Raw genomic sequence first — 23,601 nt, 5'->3', positions numbered from 1 at the left:
GTAGGAAGGGACTTAAGCCCATGTTTCTTATTCTTCACACAGCGTGTCGCCTTACAAACAGGATTAGATTAAGAGACAGAAGAGGAGGTGGAGAGAGGGGCCATCTAAATCCTGGCGGAAAGAGATTTTCACCCATGGGGGTAGTTTGAGGTCAGAGAAATAGAGCAAGTTGGTCACAAAAGGTCCCTCACCACTTACTGATACGTGCCCTGAAAAACAATACGGCTATAAAAGATTACATGGGGTTTCTTCATAATACCTCACCCTCTCCTCTTACTACCTTTGATGTTGGTTTGCCTTAATTTTAAAATAAATTTTTTTAAACCACAAAAACTCAACACAATTAAAAATTACAATAGGGAACCGAAAGGCAGGCTCACAGTGGGCCAATCATGTCCTCCACCGTGTACCTTCAAGTGCTTGGCAGGGTTCCATCCACCTCGCTTTGAGGAACAGGGAAGGTTGCAGCAAATTACCAGCCTCAAATTGGACTCCCGGATTTACAGAATGACATATGTTCAATCTGGCTTATATTAAAAGGGAGAGTTCAGGTCCGCTGTCAAAGCTGTCCTTCCCCCATCCCCCGTTTTTCTTAATTTCTGGATGTGGGAGATGACCCCCCCCCACACACACACCTGCTCTGGGGATGAGATCCCAGGTGGGATCTCAGCACGGGGGGAGGGGGGATAAGCATTTGCCTTTTAAAGGAAGACAGGCTGCCACTGCTTCCCACAGAACAGCAGCTGTCCAGGGACCTGCAGGTGGAAGGTTGGGGGTCGCTGGAACTGACAGTGTTGTTGAAAAGTGATCTTTTGCCAAAGACCTGTGGTTGCCTCCTGCTGGGGTTTGCCAAATTCCTGGAAGATGCAGCCTTCTGTCCCCCAGGGATAATGAAGGCTTGCCGTCCTAAGAATTGACTTACAATTATTCAGACAGAGCCTGGAGCTGTTGGCTGGCCCACGAGCCACAGAGAAGCAAGTAACTGTTTTAGGGAACAGTGGAAAACCACATATCCAATTGTTCCAGAATGTTTTGGAATCAGACCTGAATTCTCATCCCAGTCCTGTTATTTACTAGTGTGTGATCTAGAGCAACTTGTTTCTCTAGGCCTCTGTTTCCTCATCTCTATAACGGGAGCAAGGATTTCAAAGAGTTCTCGTGAGGCTTCAAAGAGGTGTCAGTGACTCCAGAGGACAAATGCTGTGACCACATCACACCCACACTTACAGGTAGCTGGGAGAGAGCTTATCACATCACAGCTCACCTGCTTGCTGTAGCAGCCCGGAGAAGGCAGGGCATCTTACTCCCACTTTACAAATGACATAGTAAAGTGTATGGAGGTGGTCCTGAAAGAACGTGCTGGGACCCCTGCTCCCTCCATGATGTCACACTGAACTGCCGTCCCCAACAAGCACCTCAAAATCCCCATCATTAAAAGCACAGATCCAGGGCTTCCCTGGTGGCGCAGTGGTTGAGAGTCCGCCTGCCGATGCAGGGGACATGGGTTTGTGCCCCGGTCCGGGAAGATTCCACATGCCGCGGAGCAGATAGGCCCGTGAGCCATGGCCGCTGAGCCTGCACGTCCAGAGCCTGTGCTCCGCAACGGGAGAGGCCACAATAGTGAGAGGCCCGCGTGCCGCAAAAAAAAAAAAGCACTGATCCATACATTTCTTTCTATAAAAAGTAAGTCCTGAAATCATTAGCCTTCATTCTGATTTAAAATATTAGCTGCGGGCTTCCCTGGTGGCGCAGTGGTTAAGAATCCGCCTGCCAATGCAGGGGACACGGGTTCGAGTGCTGGTCCGAGAAGATCCCACGTGCCACGGAGCAACTAAGCCCGTGCACCACGACTACTGAGCCTGTGCTCTAGCGCCCGCGAGCTACAACTACTGAGCCCGTGTGCTACAACTACTGAAGCCCACACGCCTAGAGCCCGTGCTCCGCAACAAGAGAAGCCACCACGATGAGTAACCTGCGCACCGCAACAAAGAGTAGGCCCCGCTCGCCGCAACTAGAGAAAGCCCACGGGCAGCAATGAAGACTCAACGCAGCCAAAAATAAATAAATAAAAAATAAATAAAATAAAAAATAAATAAAATAAAATATTAGCTGCTTCTGTTTCCCATTCAGACGCCTCCCACCAGCTGCTATGTGTCTATGTTTGTTGCAAATACAGAATCAAGTCTGATCCTCCAGGGCACACTGGAGGCATCCTCCAGAAGGTAGATAACACTGGCTGTTTGCTTGAAAATGGAGAGGACAAAGGACCAACTTGTTGTTTTTGAGTTTCTGTTGCTTTCTTTTAAAAAACCCTCAAAAAACGAAAATCTGTCAGAGTTACAGTCACATGTGCCTGGTCTGCTATTTGTTCAGATACATGTTTGGCCCAGAACTATGCTCTCCAGACCTCCTAACTTTCAGGAAGGTACCTGTAACCCTCAACAGATTATTCCAATACTTAAAAACGGGAGCTTTGCCCAGCAAGGCTTCCCCGCACATTGCTTTTCTCTAGTCATTGTTTGTCTGGAGTTATTGCTCAGTGTATGAGCTTGCAGATCGCTCAGACTACTGGCCTTGTACGTTCAACCTTTGCCATCAATGCCAATTCTCCCCGGGCTTTGGTTTTCTTGCTCGTATTGCTTATTGACATAACAGGGATAAGAATTCTGAAAATCAATCATGTCCCCTTTCTATTTGATGGGTGGTTGTTTAGGGAGAATAATTCTTACTAGCACAGAAATAGTTTCAAGAAATGCACGTGTCATATATTAAACCCATTCGCGGCAAAATGCAAAGAACTTAGCAGTTCATTTGTACCACTGATGGTCTTTGCTGTCACCCCACAGAAATTAAATATATTTTGAGCGTTTTGTATTTGAACATGTTTTCTTCATTTGCTATTTAGTCTCATACGACAACAAAAATCCTAACTCTTAATACCCTTATTGGTAGCAGGATAATCACTCACTGAGAAATAGGTCTCGATTCCCAGAATAAGTTAGTTGTATAGATTTAAGACGCACACACTCAAAGCATTATACTGGAAATTCTAGACTTAATCTCCCAGGCCACACCATCTCAGCTTTCACTAAAATTAAACGTATTTAATTTAATTGACTTCTTGGAGATCTTCCCCATTTGAGTTCAAATGTCTTTAGGTGGGTAATATTTGAACACATGCAGGATAATACCAAATGATCTTGATTATAGATAAATCATAAAACTTTAAAATAAAAAGGCATATCATAAAACTAATTTAAAGAGTCTTCCAATGATGCTGCAAACTCCAATTCTAATTGTGCAAAGACATACGTAGGGAACTCTTCTCCTATTAATTGTGACTGTGATGGGTACTGAACAAGCCCGGTGTAGTGGAAAGATCTAGGGTCCAAGAGAGTCGAGTTTGGGCTCCAGTTTTGTCCCTATCTACTTATGTGACCTGGGCAAAGCTATTTGGGTCTTTTTTTTTAAAAAAAATAAACTTTGCGTATTCATTTTTTTAATCTAAAAATTTACGAAATTATACTATCTCTAGGTACTCATTTAATTTATAAAACTGATTGTTCAACTATTTTCATACTAGTTAAAATAGTGTCTTAATGTCAGCTAGTTGGTGGGGTTAATATGTTTACTCATTTGCTAAACAAAAACGTATTGTACAACTAGAGCAACAGGAGCTGTGCTCACCAGACAACGAGAGGTAGAGATGGACCGCTGGGTCCTGCCTTTGGGAAAGAGCGACCTTGCCTAGCAGCAGGGCACCATTCACGTGATACTGAGTGCGAATACGGCCCCCTGGACCTGTGCGATTGCACTTCGGGGATCTGGGTAAACAGCCAGTGCAATGGGATATGTAGTAAACATAGAGAGAAGAAGAGAGTGGGAATAGAGGAAAGGGAGCAATGAATTCTGCCCCAATCACAAATGTTTATGGGGGATTTAAAACTCTCTCATCTTCGAAAGCATATCCTTTTATGTATTTGTGGAAGAAATGAGGGAGAACGTGCACATTCTTTTTAAGGCAAGACATTTCTTTCCAACTTTAGGTAACAAAGGTGTTTCGAAAACTGTTCTGAGGCTTACACAGACGTAGTTTTCCCTTTGACGTGCCGTGTCCATCCCAAACTCCACTGTCAGAACAAATCCTGCAACTTAGTGGATGTGGACTGTTCTACCGAAAGTTTAGATTTCACATGAACCTCTGTGTGTGTGTGTGTGCGTGCGTGTGCGTGTGTGTGTGTACAGTCATACACATTTCCAGGGATGGAAAGAAAGAACTGTTGAATTGGAACAAAAAAAATTTTTAAGTTCATACATGCATAGTTGGTAGGAAAGTATTCAGGAAGTCTGAGCCCTTCATAGAATCATCGGGAAGATACATGGAATCTCCTTTCTCATAAAGGCTTTTGTCCACAGGTGCATATTATCACATCACTGAGGCCAGGAGAGAAAAGCGATGCCAAGTGAGGATGAGGCTAGAGCATTACTGTGAGGATACGAGGGAGAGAATTTACTGGGAAGTGCAGTAGGGTCGCAGCCATAGTGAAGGGCTCTATGGTAACGGTGATTATAGGTGATTATCATGACGGAGGCTCCCTCAGAACTCTCAGAGGCCAGGAGTGGCTGAGCCACTGTCTGATCAAACAGTGTCTTCCGTCCGTCTGTAATCTGTTCTCATTCTTAGCCGGCTGGCATAACCTCTAGCTGCAATATTGGACTGGCTTCCTTCCTTTGTTGGAACGGCGAACACCATGGAAACCTGATACATTCGCTGCAGGCTGAGGGGGTCAGATAGCTCTAACCCAAGGCGGATGAAAGGCATCTGGAAAATGCTTGACCACCAAGGAAGGTGACCTCAAGGAGAGCGCTCACATGGCTTGCATCCCCCCGCCGAAAGGGGAGAGCCTGCAGCTTCTCGTTCCGCTTTCCTAGGGCCTGCCGAATATCTCTGCAAAGCACTTAACTTCTTGCATCCTTTGCTTGAATGCCTTGCTGTTGTTCTCGCTAAGGAAACCAGCCATTCAGGAGCTCCGAGCGCCACAATGGAAAGCTTGCCTTCAATTTGTCTCACTCCTTTTGTGTGCGGACTGAACTGTGAACCTGGGCAGTCACTCACAGTGACAAGAGACGCACACGGACTCTCTCCAGCCCTTTCCTCCAGCGGCAGCCGGGGAGACTTTTACAACAAAGATGCCCTGAATTCAAGGCTTCTAAGGTGTGCAGGAGACACAGCGGATCTCCCCATTCTAGGTACACAAAGCCCCAAGCTCAGCAGCAAACAGAAGCTGAATCGCTCATCCCACGGTGTGAATTTTCATCTTCTGTGGCCAAGAGTGTTCTCCAAACTGGCACTTGCCTATAGCACATTTTGCACCTGGCAAAGATAACACAGCCCGGGCTGCTGCTTCTGTCTGTGTTTTTAGAATAGCCAGGTGTGACAGCCTCATCAATGCGGGTCTTAGCTAGTCAACAGACTTGTCAAGGCACCACGGACAAGTATCAACTCGTCCTTTCTCTAGCTGCTTTCCCCGAACGTTAAGTTGAACCAAACGAAGCAGCACTTTTTGTAGGTCAAGAGAGATCCAATCCGGAAAGAACAGTTTTTTATGGTTTGTCTTAACAGAAAGGATCAATGAGAATTAGCACCTATGAAGTGGCTTCTGTGTCCCAGGCCCAAGGTGGGGCCCCTTTTAATTGTCACTCATGACACCACGTCAAGGTGCTAGTTATTACTCCCATTTTACAGATGAGACAATGCAGGTTCTCAGAGCTTAAAGAAACGGCCCACAGGCTCAGTGAGGACAGCTGAGATAGGAACCCACGCTTGTCGGCTCCAAGGCCTGAGAACTTTTCACTCTGCCATGTGCAGATTTCCCTTAGTAGCATCACTACTAAGGCACACAGGGGGTTCATTTGCATTAAAGAGGAATAATGGAAACTTCGCATGAGAAGATGATCAACTCACATATGACGTCATTCTACCTTTACTACGTGGCCTCCAGTGACTCTCTGCTTATGCTTACATACAAATTACACAAATTCTCAATATTCTGTGAATTTCTCTTTCTAGCTTTATCCCTTATTGCTTTCCTAGGTCACATCTTAGATGGCCTCATTTACATGGTGACCACTTTTCTACGCCACATTCTCTTCCTGAAATCATCTACCCAATCTCTGCATATCAGCTGCAGAAATTTTGCCCATCCTTTGCGGCCCACTTTGAATGCCTTCTGGGCCCTGAAGTTTTCCTTGTTCCTCTAAAAGATGTGCATGCTTCCTCCTCCAAACTTCCACAGCCCCTGGGATCCCTGCTCTAGTACTTACTGCTGGGCCTGCTGCTGATAAGACTATTTGGACACTACCCCCTAGAGCAGGGGACCAGGACAAACTTATCTGTAAAGAATCATACAGTAAATAGTTTACGCACTGTAGGTCATACGGTATCTGCGGCAACTACGCAACTCCACGGTTGTGTTGCAAAAGCAGCCATAGACAATACCTAACTGTATGAGCATGGCTGTGTTTCAATAAAACTTTATTTATAAAAACTGGTGGCAAGCTGGATTTGGCCCCTCTGTGCCAACCTCTGTCCTAGTTCATTGGGTCTCCAGGGTTAGCAATTGTGTCTTCCTTGTGCCTATATCCCTGCTGTGTTGTACAATGTCACAGGTGGCGCTCCATAAATATTTGTGGAACTATTAGAATTTTAAATTGCTGCAATCAGAGATGCTTTTTTTTTTTTTTTTTTTTAAAAAAAGCTATTGTTGAGGCCCCGAGAACTTTGCAGATTCCTCTGGTCCTGCACTGCTGTCTGTGCATGCCGCTGAGCTGTCAGAACCTCTTGACCTGTGGCTGATTTTCCTGTAGGCTCAGGACCTTGCCCTGAAGCTGCAAAGGCAGGCTGACTTCTAAGGAGCCGTAAAACACATTTTGTCAACCTCTTGTCCTCAAACTCGGGAAAACATCAGTGAAGTTTACAGTTGTGGAAAATCACCTTAGGCTGAGATTCTGTTAACGCAACAAAGGGAGCGATTTCTGACTCAAAAGAAAAGAGAAAGGTGGGTCCCAGGGCATGGAAGAAGCCTGCAAAAACCTTTTTCTCTCACTGAACCAGCTGGTTACTAAATCTGCAAGTGATTGGTAATGGAGAGCCACTCACCACTCATGGGCTTCATTCATGAATTCAGTTGCATAGCTATATGTAGGGTAGGTTTTCAGAGGCTTGTATATCCATCCACAGGGTTGATTCCAAAGCACAATGGCTCATCCAGACCGTATTCCCCAGATGCTGGGGCAACCTTCTTTGTCGACAATATTTCATGCATCAAAACACTTTCACCCTCCAAGTTCCTGGGCATGCTCAGTAGGACACCCACCCTGGCTTCGTACGTATTGTCAGTTCTTGTCTTTCTTTCTTTCTAAGTCACTTGATACGATAGAGAGGATCTAAGTACCACTGACCAGGAGCCAGCAGTTTATTAGTTATAATAAGATAAAAAATAAGAATAAAAAGAAAAAGTTTTCCAGGGATATGTCTTGACCAGCAACTAGAATGCCTTCCGTAGTTACTTACCTCTTTCCGTAAGGAAGTACATTTAATCTTTTTTTTTTTGTTCTGTCTGGGATCACAGATAGAAAATCAGCGTGGATGAAAAGGGATGATATTTAAGCACAAACAGATGAAGAATGTATTCCGGAGGTTTAGTGACGAAGGAAACACACCAGTACCCTGTTCCCTACCTCTCTGGCGGTCAAACTTTCAGCAGATACAGAGCCAGCTGCTCTGCGTAGAAGACTGTGCATTATTGCAATGGATAAGAAGAAAGTGTGCGGACAGAGTGAAAATCAAAATCACGTCCTCTGCTGCCTAAGCATCGACTTTGGCTAGTGAGAACGATAGGCACATTACAGCTCTCTGCTCTCTGTCCTGTCCCTGTATGCCATCAGCCCTCTACTCTGTGCCTCCCCACCCCCTCCTCTTAAAAAGAAACATCAGGTTATTTGAAAGCCTGACCTGAGAAGGCCTCTCGGGCAAGCCCACTCCAGCTGCCTCTGTAGCAATGCTAATTGCACATCTGCGGCAAAGCTGCAACAGTCCATGCCCAGGGAATCCACCCGGGTTTTTATAACCAGACCAGGGGTTGCCACCCAGCTGCTATGAGAAACACACTGCTTGATCACTATTATGATTAGATCACATTTGTGAATATTATTTAAGACAACTGAAGGACACCCTTGATCAAAATCGCCCCCCATTCACCCCGCATGCTTCTCTCTCTTTTCGTTTAGCCGCTTACAAATGTGGATGTGATTCCTAATCAAAGCACCTCGACAAGCCCTTGAGTTCAGGGTCTTCCTGTTCCGCGGTCTCGGGGCAGAAGCCGGTGTTCCCGTCTCGTGGAGGTGCCGCGTGGAAGGAAACGGGGTGCAGGGGAGGAGCGAGATGGGGAGCAAAGGCGGGGCCCGCGTTCGGCAGGTCCCGGAGCTGAGGTTGTTACTCACATGTGTTGGGAAGCATTGGGGTACAGTTTTGAAAACTGTGGGGCTGAGTCCTCGGGGCCGTGGGGCGCCGCGTGGCTGATGACCATCATAATGGGCCTATGGGGATACATTCTCTTAGACATTTTGAAGTAATTAATGCTCTCGTTAGTGATTAAGTCTGTGAAGTAGTCCTGAAACATATATTTGACACAAAACAAAAATTACAAAAGGTGACATTCATCAGATCACATTTGAATACTGCTTTCCCTCAGAAGCAACGCACTGAACGAGGAGGTAAGATCTTAAGCAGGAAGGGAAACTACTTCCCAAAGGGGCAAAACATCTTCCGGAGACAGAGGACATCAGCTGGCAGTTACCTTCTGGGTTTGCTAAAGGGGTAACGTGCACAAACCTTTTTTAAAAAATAATGTGCAATTTAGGAATTAGCCAAAAAAAAAAAAAGGGTCAAGTCCCCGTTTGCCCAAGATAATGATCAGATCTGGCAATACAAATGCTCCAGCACATGAAACACCGGATACATATTTCATTCTCAGGTTTCGCTGATGTAATTCTTTGACAAAAAAAATTTAATTACTTCAAGGGCAGGAAACACCCACGCCCACTACAAATTCACAGTTGCAGAACACACACACACACAGACACACACAGGCATACACACACACGCATAAATGCACAAACGAAAGAAAAGATCTTTTCCTTAAATTAAAAATTCACCTGTGAGCATTACATAATAAATGCTAATGAAAGGCGTGGCCAAAATCTGGGCGCCCAGGGAAAAGTGGCAACATTTTATCTATTAGTTTATTTGAAACACTCAGTATGGGGAGCAGTTGATCTCCAGCAGATTATACTCTTAATTGCACAACTAAAATTACCCAGCTGTTGGGATTAGAGCCTGACTTGTTAATAAAATAACTTAAACCGGCAGTCCCAGGGGCTGATGCAAAAGCAATAAGGGGAAGAGGGGGAAGAAATGGAATAAAAAAGAAAAAATGAAAACTTAAAACACCTGCTTCCTCTAAGTGTGTATCACTGGCCTGGAACTCCGGTATAAAGTTTATTCAGAAAGTGCCTAGGCAATGTGCACCGTCAGAGGCTTCTAGGCATGACTAATCACATGTAGATTCAAGGACCAGAACAGCTGCAAAAGCAGTGCCCAAGGGACCAAATCTGTGTCATTGTTAGGACAAGTCCACAGGCTAACACCTTCGTCCATGGGAGTGTCTGTTTCATTCCTTTCCTCCCTAAAAAAAGATACATATTCTTTTTGACACAGTTGTCTTTGACACTTAATCAGCTGTGATAACGGGCAAGTTACGCTGATTTAGTCTTTGGAAGGAATCTTGATTACTTTGCTCTCCTTAGGACAACAGGGAAAGAAGGGTTAATAGCTTGAACAGAAGCATGACAAGCATCCCCACAAGATAAAAAATGAGCAGTGACAATTACTGCACTTGGTAGGACAGTGCTCAAATCTGCCTCCAAGGTCCCTGCCAGCTCTCAACTTTGATGAGTTTGGAAACCTATTAGCAATGTTTGTGAATTGCTAATACGCATTCATTTGCATGCGTTGTTTTCTGAAGGGTATGAAAGAGTGAGACATACACCCTCACCCCAAGTCCCCTGTGCTCAAATCAGGCCAAGTGGAAAGACAGCAATGTGCCAAAGTTCGATCAAGTCTCCTCTCTCTGACTTCTACCAAGAGCTGTTTCGTAGTGACCTGTGCTAGATAGAGCAGATTCTCGGCTTCTTTGAGATAAATGAGGAAGAGATGGATATGGCTAGGAGGGCAGAAGGCATTTTAGGCTAATTAGCAGGCTAAATTCAAAGATGCTTTCCCCTCCACTCTTGCGATCTGGAAATAGTTTTAAGTTGGCAATCACAAAACCTGTGTGACTTTTACAAACTCTAATCTGGGATCCATTTGTTAGAGAACCATGGGACATGTCCGTTTCATTTTCTATGACCTGATTTGGAAATCCTAGGATTGAATCGTGGGGCATGTCCCTTCCAGTTTCTATGAACTGATTTGGAAATCCTAGGACTGACAGCCTTAACAGAATTTTGCGGACTCTAGCTGCCATGGGGCAGGTGTCCTTGTCAATATCAAAGTGCGATCAGACAGGAGTAAAAGCAAAGAATGTGGTTTCTCAACTTTTGATTAGTGCACTTGTCTGCTGTTATTCTTACATCTACATTGGAAGCCACAGACAGAATATACTTTCACCCCAGTGAAAAGCAAAACAGCATGAGATGAACATATGATTATGTGGATAAGTCCTCTAGAGGAGGAAAACCCCAAAATTATCCCAAGACAGAGTGGAGGCATCTATGATTTTTCTGATACTACTTTCATCAAAGGCTGATTGCCTTTCATCCTAATGGGGGAAAAAATCGCTATTCAAAGTCAGTGCTCCTTGAGAGCCTTTTTCTTGCCTGGAGTTTAAAATTACCTTAAAATTTCTCATTCTAATACTGTGAGAATGTAGAAAGCCAATCTAGTGTATGGGCTAACACACTGAAAATGGCTTTCCCCCATTATGCACAAAGTAAATTGATGCAGTGTAGAAGTGCCCGAAAATTACCTTCGCATAATCAAATCCATGCTTTTCTTTGATGCCATTGCGACAAACAGTGTAATTATAGAAACGAGAATTCTTGATTAATCCAAGCCATTCTCGCCACCCGGGAGGGATGTAGCTGCCATTATATTCATTGAGGTATTTTCCAAAAAAGGCTGCAATGGGAAAAAAGGATTATTTTCTCACGTGAAATGATTAAGCGTAACTAAATGCATCAACGTGAAATTATGACTTGAAAAAAAAGGCAGTGAGACAAAAGTTAACCTGGTAACCGTGGAGGCCAGAATAACATGCATGTAATACTCTGATCCTTTAGCAAAGTGACGCATACACATTTTCCTTTTGAATAAATAAAAGTAGTGCCCAAGTACACGGATTATAAAAGCAGAATGTACCTCTTTTGTTAAGTTGATACAACAATCAGAGAAGTAGCCAGTATGAAATCTGGAATGCTGAAAGTTGTCTTTGTGATAAAATAAGTCTTCTAACTGTTGGAGAGCTGCGAATTTCAAAAACGCTATTGAAAAACTTGTCTTTGTTTTTGCCTGTCAGGACAGTACACATTTTCCCAGCCAGGGAACCGTAGTAAACTCCGTTTATCATGGGACGCGGTCAGGGTTTTTACGTCACATGTATTTTATGTCCTCGGTGTTTGCATTATATGTATTTTGCAAATGTGTTTATTACTGATAATCAAAAATTCTAGCAACATGGAGTCACAACCTAGACGACTAACTTTCATAGAATTATAGTAAAATAGAGGTATATGTGCTACAAAAACTCCACTGCTCGTTGAAAAGGCCACTGGAAGGCCTTCACATTTGTAACTTTGGCATGGTCACACCCAAGAAAGGCCGCTGTGCAACAGTGGGGTCGGAGCTCTGGGATCTGTCCCTGTTTCCTGATTACTTGACACCCCTCATGGAGGCCCACTGTCTCCTGACCGGCTTTCCTATGCAGGCTCCAGGGTCTTTCCATTCTCACTGCCAGCTTCCTGAAGACCAGCTCGGGTCACATCACCTTCTCATGATCTTGGATGGCCCCCCCTCGCCTGCAGAATCACATTGAGTTTGACACCTTGCCATCCAAGCCCTTCCTTGCCTCCGACCCCATGTTGCCCGTCTCTGTGAATCGTCCCTCTCTCCAGTCAACGTGTTGCCTTTACTTGTTCTGGTTTCCACCTCTCCACCTTTGTCTGTGCTATTCTCTGCCACCCTCTGTATGAATCAGCCCAGAGCAGAAGCCATTTCAATTCCAGTCTTCACCCTGATCCCACAGCACTTTACTTCTGTGGCTCTGAAGCTGTCTTCCCTCTCTTCCTGGTGGTATAGTTATGTTCACGTAGAAACCTAATCTCCCTTAAACTGTAAGGGTTTTGAGGGCAAACACTGCCTCGACCTCATCTGTGGACCTCCCTTCCCTCATCCTTGCATGTAGTCTAGGGGCTGCATGAATTTTTGTTTCTTGAACTGGGCTTCATGGAGCCCCATGTCTTCTGGGGATGGTACCAGTTCTGGACTTGTTAAATGTTGTGTTTTCAATTGAGCTATGATTTTTTTTAAAAAAAAGTTGATTTGGTCTAAATATTTTCATAGAGGAGAGCTTCAGAGTTAGAAAAATTGACACTTCCCATTGGATTTACTTTCTTTGAAGGGCTGACTCAAGTCTGAGAAACACAGCAATGTTTATTTGTTGAATGAATATTTATATGTTGAATCTGCAAATGAGTAAATCAATCAGGTGGTCAATTAGCCAAACACCTACTGCTTGAGGATTCTGCCAGGGTCCCTGAGCAGATGGACGGGTGTGGGACAAAATGTCAGAGGGTCTCATGTCAGCTATGACTCAGGGTTTCCCTCTGAGCTGGCTCTGAGCAGTAGAAATTCTTCTAATGAGGGGTTCTCGTCTTCAGAGACTAACCACCTTTTCACATCGAACCACAAGATGATTTTCCTTTCCGACAAAAGGCAACGTGATTTAAGAGTCACAGGCGGCGGACCAAAGCCACACCCCACCAGCATGACTTCAGAACGGGACTGTTTCCAGAAGACTTTCACTTAATAACCTCAAGCCCAGCTCTTTCCCCTGGCCTGCTCCTCTCCCCAGGGTTTTTTTCCCCACTTTTCTCTCTTTTTGTAAAAGATCATAGTGGTTTGCAACATAAAACCTGGAGCCAGCTTGCCTGGGTTCAAATCCCGGCTCTGTTATTTGTCAGCTATCCTGCCGGAGGCAAGTTACTTAACCTCCGTCTACCTCCAATTCCCCTTCTGGAAAAACATGAAGATGATAACAGTAATAGTGGTAGGATCGTTGTGAGGACTAAAAAGAATGAATACATATGTAAAGCACTGAAAACAGTACCTGGCACATAACGAGGGCTTATTAAATGCTGCCACTGCCAGTATTATGATGACCATGGCTATGATCATTAGCCTTTCAATGATCTGTGCTCTGATTTTAAATAATTTACCCTCCTGCAATGCAAGGAAATCCTGTTCTAGAGTTCTGCACTTGTGCATCTGAAAACATTGCTGGAGAGGTCACACAGTTTTCTTCCCCAACCTGATTTACTTTGTGGCAACAAATTTCTCCCCCAACTGGCTGACATTTTCGTGCTTAATTAGTTTTTAGATTTTTTCTTTTCCTGCTACTTTTAGTTCTGTTCTCTCTCTGTTCTTTTTTTTTCCTCTCAGGGAAGCCATAACAAGTCATTCCTGCCCTTCCCTCATTGTTTTACCCGTTAGATTATTTAGGACTGTTTTCTACCCATTGCCATGGCTATTGCCCTTTCTCTTAATCCTCCCCTTATAAACTATTCCTTGAAGTCTCTTAATAGGCCTTGTTATGTGCTTTAGAACTCCCTCCAGGTTTTCGGTGTCTTTGTGTTAATGGGGTGTAAAAAATGTATTCAGTATTCCAGATGTTGCCTCACCCATCACACTGGTTCCAAGAGAGACCGGGGACCTCGTGCGTCATGAGGCAGCACCCAGCGTTGTCAGCTTCAAGTTACTCGGCCTTTCTGGTTGCCTCCTAAGACCGAGGCTCATTTGTAATCACCCCTGGCCTCTTTCAACATTACGCTTCCCGGCAGTGCTCTGCAACTGATTATCTGGGCTTCTAATTATTTTCCTCCAGATGTATTAAATCTCTTTCTCCCTCCCTAAGATGAACTACATTTTCTCACCCATATTGCCATTATATTGGGTGTGGTTTGAAGTTTTTGTATCCTTTGCCACTGGCAATTCAACCCAACTTAACTAACTGTCTGAATATGTCACTAACACACCACCTACCCCTCCTTCTGTATCATTCTTTTCTCTGGGCCATTAAACACTTCCCTTCACAGCTGTTTAAGAAGGTGGCAGGGGGTCGTTGGGTGACAGGGAGAATGATCAGGAAGACCTGATTATAATGATTGTTGACTTTAGGCCATGCAACTTCTGTCCGGGACTACCTGTTACATAATACTTAGAAAAATTCCCTTGAGCCATTTGAGGCAAAAACATTTATTTTTATGTCGGCGATAGTACGCACATAGACAAAAGATTTCTGATGCTGTAGGGAAGTCAAATCTTATCGAATATAACAAATGATATACTAAATGAGCTTTTATTCCATGTATTATTAGATTTGGGGTGGCAGGACTTCACTGGTAGTAACTAAAAATTTACATAATTTTGAACCAAGTTAAAATTATGATATACTCTTAGGTGACCTCGTGCACGTGAGTCTGGCTTCCCCAACTAGATTGTAAGTGTAGCAAAGACAGGAATCTCACTTTACAGCTCTTCATACACCAATGTCTAGTATAGTTCTAAGCATAGTGTGGCTCAATAAATAGCATACTATGGTATGCTATATCTTATGTTTGTGTACTTAACAAAAATCAATAATGCCATAATTCATAAAGATAAGAATATTACTTTGTCTTACTTTCAGTGAACTCTACATTTTAAAACATCTCAGAGAATAAATAAATATACTTGCTATAAGTAACATAAATAAATTCTGTAATGCAAAAAGACACGAAACTAGAAAATTGATTAACTTGTCTACATTGTTTTACTACAAAAAGAATTCTCTCCAAAAATTTTTATTGCGGGTCTCTATTAAATATTGGCCCTTTCACTCCAGTGATATGAAGAAGAATTAGTAGGACTAAAATTTCATTCACCTGTGATTTTACGTATCCTGTATTATGATTATAATTTGAACATTACCATTTTTAAAGGAATTAATAGGATTACAGTGATAGCAAAAATGGACAGGAAAAAAATCTCTGCATTATATAGGTTGGAAAACTGGGCTGGACAAGTTCTCAAAACAAGTTTAAGGCAGAGTAAGGATGTGACTCCAATTCTCCACCATTCGGTTCAGGGTTTTTTTCTAACGCTTGATGCTACCTCTCCAATACGGATTATTATACACTACCAAATGTAAAACGGATAGCGAGTGGGAAGCAGCCGCAGAGCACAGGGAGATCAGCTCGGTGCTCTGTGTCCACCTAGAGGGGTGGGATAGGGAGGGTGGGAGGGAGACGCAAGAGGGAGGAGATACGGGGATACATGTATATGTATAGCTGATTCACTTTGTTATACAGCAGAAACTAACACACCCTTGTAAAGCAATTATACTCCAATAAAGGTGTTAAAAAAAAACCATGGGTTATTACTCTTACCTTAACATTTCTGCCAGGTTTTACATTCATGTCTATACCCTCACAAGAAATGTAAACTAAAACTTTTTTGAGCAGATAGGCAGAATTTTCCTTTTTATGATAGATAATCCAGTATCATTCCCACTATACTTAGAACATAAAATGCAATAGACACGTTACTGTATTTTCCCTTCTTAAACACTTAAGCTGTTGTAGACTCATATTTTCCATGAGTAAAGTTAGAAAAATTTAAGTTACAGCCAGTCCAAAAATACGCCTTGGTTCTGAAAAAGAAAAATCATGTCACACAATGGTAAATACAATATTGGATCAATTCAATTCATTTCAATCCATGTATTCTGGATGCCTCCCAAAATAAGCCTCTTAGTAATTTGTCTTCTCTGAGTTGCTCTTCATAAAACTGATTGCTGCTTTGTGCTTTTCTCTAGATGGGTATTCATGTATAATACATAGTTCAGTTTCCGTCATTATTTTTCTTAGGTTCTCAGCTAAATGTTCCAAATAACGTATGCATTATTAGGAAAACATTAAAATCGTTAGCTATTGGCTCCTCCCACCTCCCCAACTAGTTTAGTGGCTCATAAATATGCTGGTTTAATACCTACTCACCAATTCTCTTAACTTCCTAAGATGTCTGTCCTCCTGATGTGCTTACCTGTGGATTTTCAAATGGGTCTCTGTCCCTGGTTGGATCGATAATTATTGTCACAGAGACATCTCTACTTCCTAATAGTCTGAGGCGTGTCAGTATTTTCCCATCAAAGATGAATTTAAATTACGTAGCTCATTATCACTGCCATTTTAGTCTTCCAATTTTTAATTTTTCTGATTTACTAATGGGCACATCAGAATTTATTTTCCTGAGTGTATATCATCCGTTTTCTATTCATAGCTAAGTGTTTGGACGAGTCCCGTTTCCCTTAAAGAATTCCTTTTACTTTACAGGATGACTCACTATAAATTCCATTATTACCTAAGTGTCTAGACCCCTGGGAAGAAGGTTGGCTTCAGAATCTGAGTTAGTTTCCAGGAGCAAATCTCCTCTCCCTGAAGAAGACAACTGATTGAAGCAGGCTACGGGGCTGCACCAAAGGACTGACAGTTGTCCCCGGGAAAGCCTGATGGTCTGCAGCTTCATCCTAGACCTAACCCATTAGGTTAGGGTAGCATACTGGAAAGAGGCCTGAAGACCAAAGTCCTGTTGCCCACTCTTCCTGTTAGAACATCAGATGTGTCACTTCAGCAAGTCACCTTAATCTTGTAGGTCTAAATTTGTTCGTCTGAGAACAAAGGAACTGAAAAACTAAATTACCTCTGAGTTTTATTCAAGCTCTTGTAGGGTGGACGCAGCATAGGATAATTGAAACAAGTACCAGAGTACACTCCACTTCTTAGAAGCAAGATTTGTTTTTTCTTGGTGACCCAGTGAGCTGTGTAATGGATGGCATTTCCATTTTTGCTTTTGCCATCTGGAAGTTAGCTCCAAATATGCAGCCTTTCTCTACAACTCCGTGGTATGCCTGCAGTTTGCATATTAACCTTTGCCTTGATTTTAACTGGCTCTACCCTTCGTTTCCATTCGACAGTGTCCTTACTGCTCTGTATCTTATGTTTTATGTGTCTCTGCCAGGCACTCCGGAATGAAGCCTGATAGAAATATATGTAAAGAAATAAAGAAAGAGGAAAGATGTTGGAGTCAGGTGTGCTGGATTCAGTCTGTCACTGACTAGCTTGTGACCTCAGATAAACCCTCCTGAGTTTCGGTTTCTTCACTGGCAATATGGGCAAATCCTTTCAAAGTTTCCGGAAGAATTAGGTGAGAAAACTTAGCTAAAGTGCCTGGTACAGAGGAAGCAAGCATCAAATATCAATTTCCCTTTTTTCCCCTTTCTTCCCCGCTGCCCAGCTTTACTGAGATATAATTGACAATCAAAACTTGTAAGCAATTATACTCCAATAAAGATGTTAACTTAAAAAAAATTTGTAAGATGGGACTTCCCTGGTGGTCCAGTGGCAAAGAATCCGCTTTCCAATGCAGGGGACGCGGGTTCGATCCCTGGTCGGGGAACTAAGATCCCACATGCCGCGGAGCATCTAAGCCCGTGCACCACAACTACTGAGCTCGGGTGCCTCAACCAGAGAGTCTGAATGCCGCAAACTACAGAGCCGTCGTGCTCTGGAAGCCGGGCGCCACAACTACAGAGCCCACGCACCCTGGAACCTGCGCGTCACAACTAGAGAGAAGCCTGCGAGCCGCAGCTAAGACCCGATGTGGCCAAAAATAAATAAATAAATCTTAAAAAAAAATTGTAAGGTTTACAGCCTGATGGTCCGCTATACATAGACATTGTGAAATAGTAACCACTGCCAAGCCAATCAACATATCCATCACTTCACATCTTTGCTAGTTTCCAGTTTTTTCTTTGTGGTGAGAACATCCAAGATCTAGCCTTTTAGCAAATTTCAAGTACACAATATAATACTGTCAACTATAGCCACACTGCTGTTCACTATCTCTCCAGAACTTATTATCTTCTTTTTGCCCTTTCTTGATTTAGCCCTGAAATGAATTAGCAAGTCCTAATTGACAGTTCTAAGTTCTGGGCAGGTTTCTCTGTGTCACCAGCATCTCCATTTCTAGGATGGACACCGTCCACACCGGTCTGGATACAGTGAGGGTTCTAATTCCAACTCTAAGTTCCAACTCTCTCCGTCTCTCTATGTCCGCTACTAGGAATTAAATTATAAGGGAGCCTGGGAGTTGAAAGGCACTGATTTCGTACAATGCTTCCCGCAAACGAAACACAATTTGGTGGTCAAAATCAGGAATCAGGCATCAGGGGACCATTTCTGATTTTGCTTCTGAGCTGGTCATCACACAGTATTTGAAATTCCCACATCAGTTATAAAATGGAGCTAAGTACATTTGCTGTTTATGAACCCTACAGGGATGTTTGATAGATCTGCAAATTGCTTTAGAGCTCGCAGGTGAAAGGTGCTATAAACTTAAATCACTTATGTGGGAAAACACACGCAGGATAGGGCACTTGGAGTAACCTAGTTTCTTTCTGAAGCGTAAGCAAACACGCTTGAGGCTCATGGGAGGAGTTTCTTCTGTGAGCGGAGCTCTTGAATGCCTGTGGATGACAGTGCTATCACACCCACAATCAATATTTTCATCCATAAAGAACAAGTATTAAGTGCGCACAAGGCGCTCTGCGAAGAAGCAAATGGCCACGTATTTCCTGAGTCCAGTGGAAAAGGTTAATTTCATTTTTAAAAGAGATTTGAGAGAATACATTTATCTGATATCCTTTCCTTTTAAATCTTCAGAATAGAGAATCTGCAGACCTGAAAATCTTTTTCAACAAGTTTTAATTATGACACCCTTAATTCTTATGAATACGTCTAGTTGGTTCTGAAAAAATTATTTTTCATCACAGCCCCTCAATCAATATCTTTGCTTCTTTTCATAAAGAAATGCTCAGAAAACCCAAGGAGAGCATATAAACGCTAGGAGAATAAAGGTTTTGGGGGCAACCTGACAGGAAGGAGCCTTGCTTCTTTCTTACACTGGTATGATGTTCATAACCTCTCTGGAAGGAGGTCCCCAGTTTGCAAAAGACCAACTAACCAAACTGCTCATCTATGTAGGTTAAACAATGATAGAAGATGTAGCAATTGGGATGCCCTCCTTTCCTGGGAGATGGGGGCGAACACTTGAGATCTAAAAGTCACCAAAACTAAGCTAAAGAAACTCCCAATCCTATTAATTATGAGTAAATAAATAGATGAATGAATAAGGTACACCTCACTGGATGATTTCTTTCAGTTACGTCCGAATTCAGTAAACAATTTTGATAATCTATCGTGTCCCAGATCCTGGGGTACGTGCTAAGCAATTTCAAAGCGCTTGATGATTTCTCACCCAATGGGCAAGAATTTGCCAACATTTAAGACAAGCCTCAAGCTGCGCTGGGATGCCTGGAGGTTTGGAGGGTTGAGGTAAGCACGTTCATGGGATGAAAACTCTTCTGTTGCAGGTTCTCCTGGAAAATTCCAATTGCCGGTTGCTCTGATGGGGACAACACTCTCTTAACGTGTCTGCTGAGAATCACTGACTTTTCTCTAAGGGACCTCTCTCTGGGATGTTAACCAGAGGGAAAAGTAGAGGATGCTGAGAGACACAAGCCTCGGCTCCTTCCGCTTAGGGACCGATTGGAACTTCATATATTTCACCATACAGTGCATCTTCCAGAGGTGCGCTACCAGAGGTTCACGGGCTGGAAAGCTCCCCCTTTACCTGTTCTGTAGCCGGTGCTGTTCAGATAGACAGCAAAAGTCCGCGGTTCGTGCACTGCCTGCCAGGGGGGCGAGGAGCAGTTCTCATTGTTGGTGTAGGTGTTGTGGTTGTGCACGTACTTGCCCGTGAGCATAGACGAGCGGGACGGGCAGCACATGGGCGTCGTCACGAAGGCGTTGGTGAAGGTGGCCCCCTCGCGCTCCATAATCTTTCTGGTTTTGTTCATGACTTGCAGGGACCCTGGAAGGCACAATGCCAGCGTTGTTAGCAGACAGCACCGCGCGATCACCCACCGATGTCACGTCACTCAGGGGCTCTGTTCCCCCTGCCTTGTTGATTTCTCTGCCTTAGCCTGAAGGAGTCTATCATTTGACGAGCTCTCGTTTCTAGAACAAAATGCAACGTTTGGGATTCTGCCATCTCAAATATTTTGCAGAATAAAAACACATTTCAGCTTCTCCCCTCCTTGATCACAAAGGAAAAAGAAAAGCAGGTTTATCTGATCACTAAAGCAAGAATTTTAGAGACGGAGCAGATTCCAAGGCCAGTAGCCCTTTGAAGATTATCAGAGAGCATCAAAACAGAGCATCAAAACTCCTAGCCCACCACACTCGCACCATGCCACAGACATTGCAGAGATGACGAGATAGAATGTTTTCATCGTATGAAATAAAAGAGGGGAGAAGTTTTCCAATTAAGTAAAAGTCCTTCCAAAATGCCTGTTTTTTTTTAAACTGGGGTAAAGTTGCTTTACAATGCTGTGTTAGTTTCTGCTGTACAACGAAGTGAATCAACTATATGTCTACATGTATCCCCTCCCTCTTGACCTCCCTCCCACCCCCCCATCCCACCCATTTAGGTCACCACGGATCATTGAGTAGAGTTCCCTGTGCTGTACAGCAGGTTCCCACTAGCTATCGATTTGACACACGGTAGTGTATATATGTGGATCCGAATCTCCCAGTTCATCCCACCCCCCCTTCCTCCCCTGTGTCCACACGTCTGTTTTCTGTCTGTGTCTCTGTTCCTGTGCTGAAAATTGGTTCATGTGCACCATTTTTCTAGATTCCACATATATGCGTTAATATACGATATTTGTTTTTCTCTTTTTGACTAACTTCACTCTGTATGACAGACTCTAGGTCCCTCCACGTCTCTACAAATGACCCAGTCTCGTTCCTTTTTATGGCTGAATAATACTCCATGGTATATATGTGCCACATCTTCTTTATCCATTCATCTGTCGATGGACATTTAGGTAGCTTCCATGTCCTGGCTATCGTAAATACTGCTGCAATGAACATTGGGGTGCATGTGTCTTTTTGAATTATGGTTTTCTCAGGGTATGTGCCCAGGAGTGGGATTGCTGGGTCATACGGTAGTTCTATTTGTAGTTTTTTAAGGAACCTCCATACTCTTCTCCATAGTGGCTGTATCAATTTACATTCCCACCGACAGTGCAAGAGGGTTCCCTATTCTCCACACCCTCTCCAGCATTTATTGTTTGTAGATTTTTTGATGACGACCATTCTGACCGGTGTGAGGTGATACCTCATTGTAGTTTTGGTTTGCAAAATGCCTGTGTTTAATTAAAAAAAGATCTTCAATGTAAGTTCGCATCCTCTAGCAAACTCACCACATACCTGCCAGTTTTTCTACCAGGATAGTACGACCAGTTTATATTTTCACCTGTTTCCACGTCATTTTAAAAGATGGGTTGTTTGTGAAAGAGCTATGATTCTGTCACATTCAAAAGTATCTGCGTAGTAGTGAAGCGTGCCATTTGAACTGTAAAGGATGAAATTGTACATACGATTGCTGAGGAAGGAAAAAAAAACCTATTTCGATTATCCAGCCAAACATGGAAGCTGAAACCCATCCAAATACTACAGGAAAAAAAAAGCTCAGGCCAGAATTCAATCGTCTTTTCAGGACCTGTCAAGAAATGCACTACAGAGCACTACAGCCAAGGCCATTGCATTTCAATCCTGGAGCCTCACATTTCCAACAGGTCCTACTTCTTCCAAAGAAAGGGAGAAAGTCTATGTAGCTTTCCAACAAGGAAGGAAATCGTAATGCAAACCAGGCAAGCACTCAGCAGAAGAGAAGCGTGCAGCCATCCAAAAACCACAGTTTTTTTTCACATACGAGCTCTTACCATTCACATGAAAACAGAAAAGATGGTTTCTAATTGGGTCTCCTTAGAGCTCCCTGAAATATGCTTCAGTTAGGAGGATTCCTAACTGCTTTTTCTCCCCTGGTTGTATTCAGAGGATCAAGCAACCTTTTTGCCATCAGTGGATAACATGTAGTGAGCACCCACTTCATGCTGAGCATTCATTCTATTGACCTCAGCTCTCTGGACTGATCCCCCAAAGTGTAGCATTAACAAAAGAAATGGAAAATTCTCTGCTGCCTCTGATCTTCAGCAGTAAACTAACCAGATGAGAATTTACATATGAAAATTGCTTAGGGACATCTGCAAAGCAAGGTAGACGTGAGTGTGGATATAGCAGTAGCAGGACCTATAAAGACAGCGGGGACCAGAGGCAATGTTTAATAAGAGCTCTGCCACAGGAGATGAGGACAAATGGGAGGAAAGGAGGAAGAAAACATGGGATGGGCGAAGTGTACTGTGGGTAGCACGGGGAAGGTGGTATGCACGGTGCACTGGAGGTGGGAAGAAGTAAGTGGAGTGATGAAAATGGCACGTGGATTTTCTGGAATGAAATCGAATATGAAGACTTCTCTTGATGAAATGGGTGGCAGATTTAGCCAATAGCTTGGAGGCTGGGCAGAGATATTTGGATTTGACAGAATAGACAAAATGACGGCAGAGCAAGTTCTTTGTCAAAGGCATGAAGGACATGATAAGAAAGAAGTCTTTGAGAGGTGTTGCCATGGCAATGGAAGTATGTGCATTGTGGGGTAGGTGGGGAATAGGCTTGGTCCATCAAGGGTACGGCCAAAAGGCTGCTGAACCCACCCGGCCATGGGGTGGTAAGAACCTGAACTGGGCTGTGCCTTTAAAATAGAAGGACTCTTAAGAAGCAGGCCCAGGAGATGTTGCAATGCATCAGAAGGCTGTGAGTTGACTCACAGTTTTCAGCCCGGGAAGAAAGCTGGAAAAGTAATGGTTTCACTGTTACTCAAGAAGTAACTAACAAGAAATATGTCCTACAGAAGATCAAAGAAGTGCATTTTAGAAATGTTGTGTTTTATATTTGTGTTGGTTGATCACACAGGGGGAAAGAGCCTGGAGAAAATACATGAAATGAGACGCAGGAGTGGGGAGAGAGTTCGAGGTTGATGCCAAAGTCCACTCCCTTATTACTCTTTCCTCTTTAGAAAACTGCAGTGATTACTTACGGTAATAGCTTGAATTTTGGGAAAACTCAGCACACACTGTTGATCAATTTTTATTGCCTAATAGTCTTTTTATGTCAAAGAATGACTTCTCAGAGTTCCCTTATGAGCCTAGCTGGACTCAAATTAAAAAAAAAAAAAAAAATGCAGCTGGAGGCCATCCTCCAAGG

At 43.4% G+C, this 23,601-nt stretch overlaps 1 protein-coding gene across 1 annotated transcript in view; it reads right to left on the bottom strand.

The window, feature by feature from the left end:
• Nucleotides 1-23,601, bottom strand: part of SULF1 (sulfatase 1) — a 77,332-nt gene that overhangs the window by 40,304 nt on the left and 13,427 nt on the right. The window contains exons 4-6 of the mRNA XM_059994741.1: nt 20,066-20,305; nt 11,088-11,239; nt 8,503-8,672 (exon numbers count right to left, since the gene is read on the bottom strand). Of these exons, the coding sequence (XP_059850724.1) occupies nt 8,503-8,672; nt 11,088-11,239; nt 20,066-20,305 (562 nt within the window). The remainder of the gene's footprint in view (nt 1-8,502; nt 8,673-11,087; nt 11,240-20,065; nt 20,306-23,601) is intronic.

The sequence above is a fragment of the Delphinus delphis genome, chromosome 17 (assembly GCF_949987515.2).
Source record: "Delphinus delphis chromosome 17, mDelDel1.2, whole genome shotgun sequence".
NCBI classification, from domain to species: domain Eukaryota; kingdom Metazoa; phylum Chordata; class Mammalia; order Artiodactyla; family Delphinidae; genus Delphinus; species Delphinus delphis.
The sequence above is the reverse complement of the archived record's forward strand: the minus strand, read 5'-3'. Positions and strand labels throughout refer to the sequence as shown.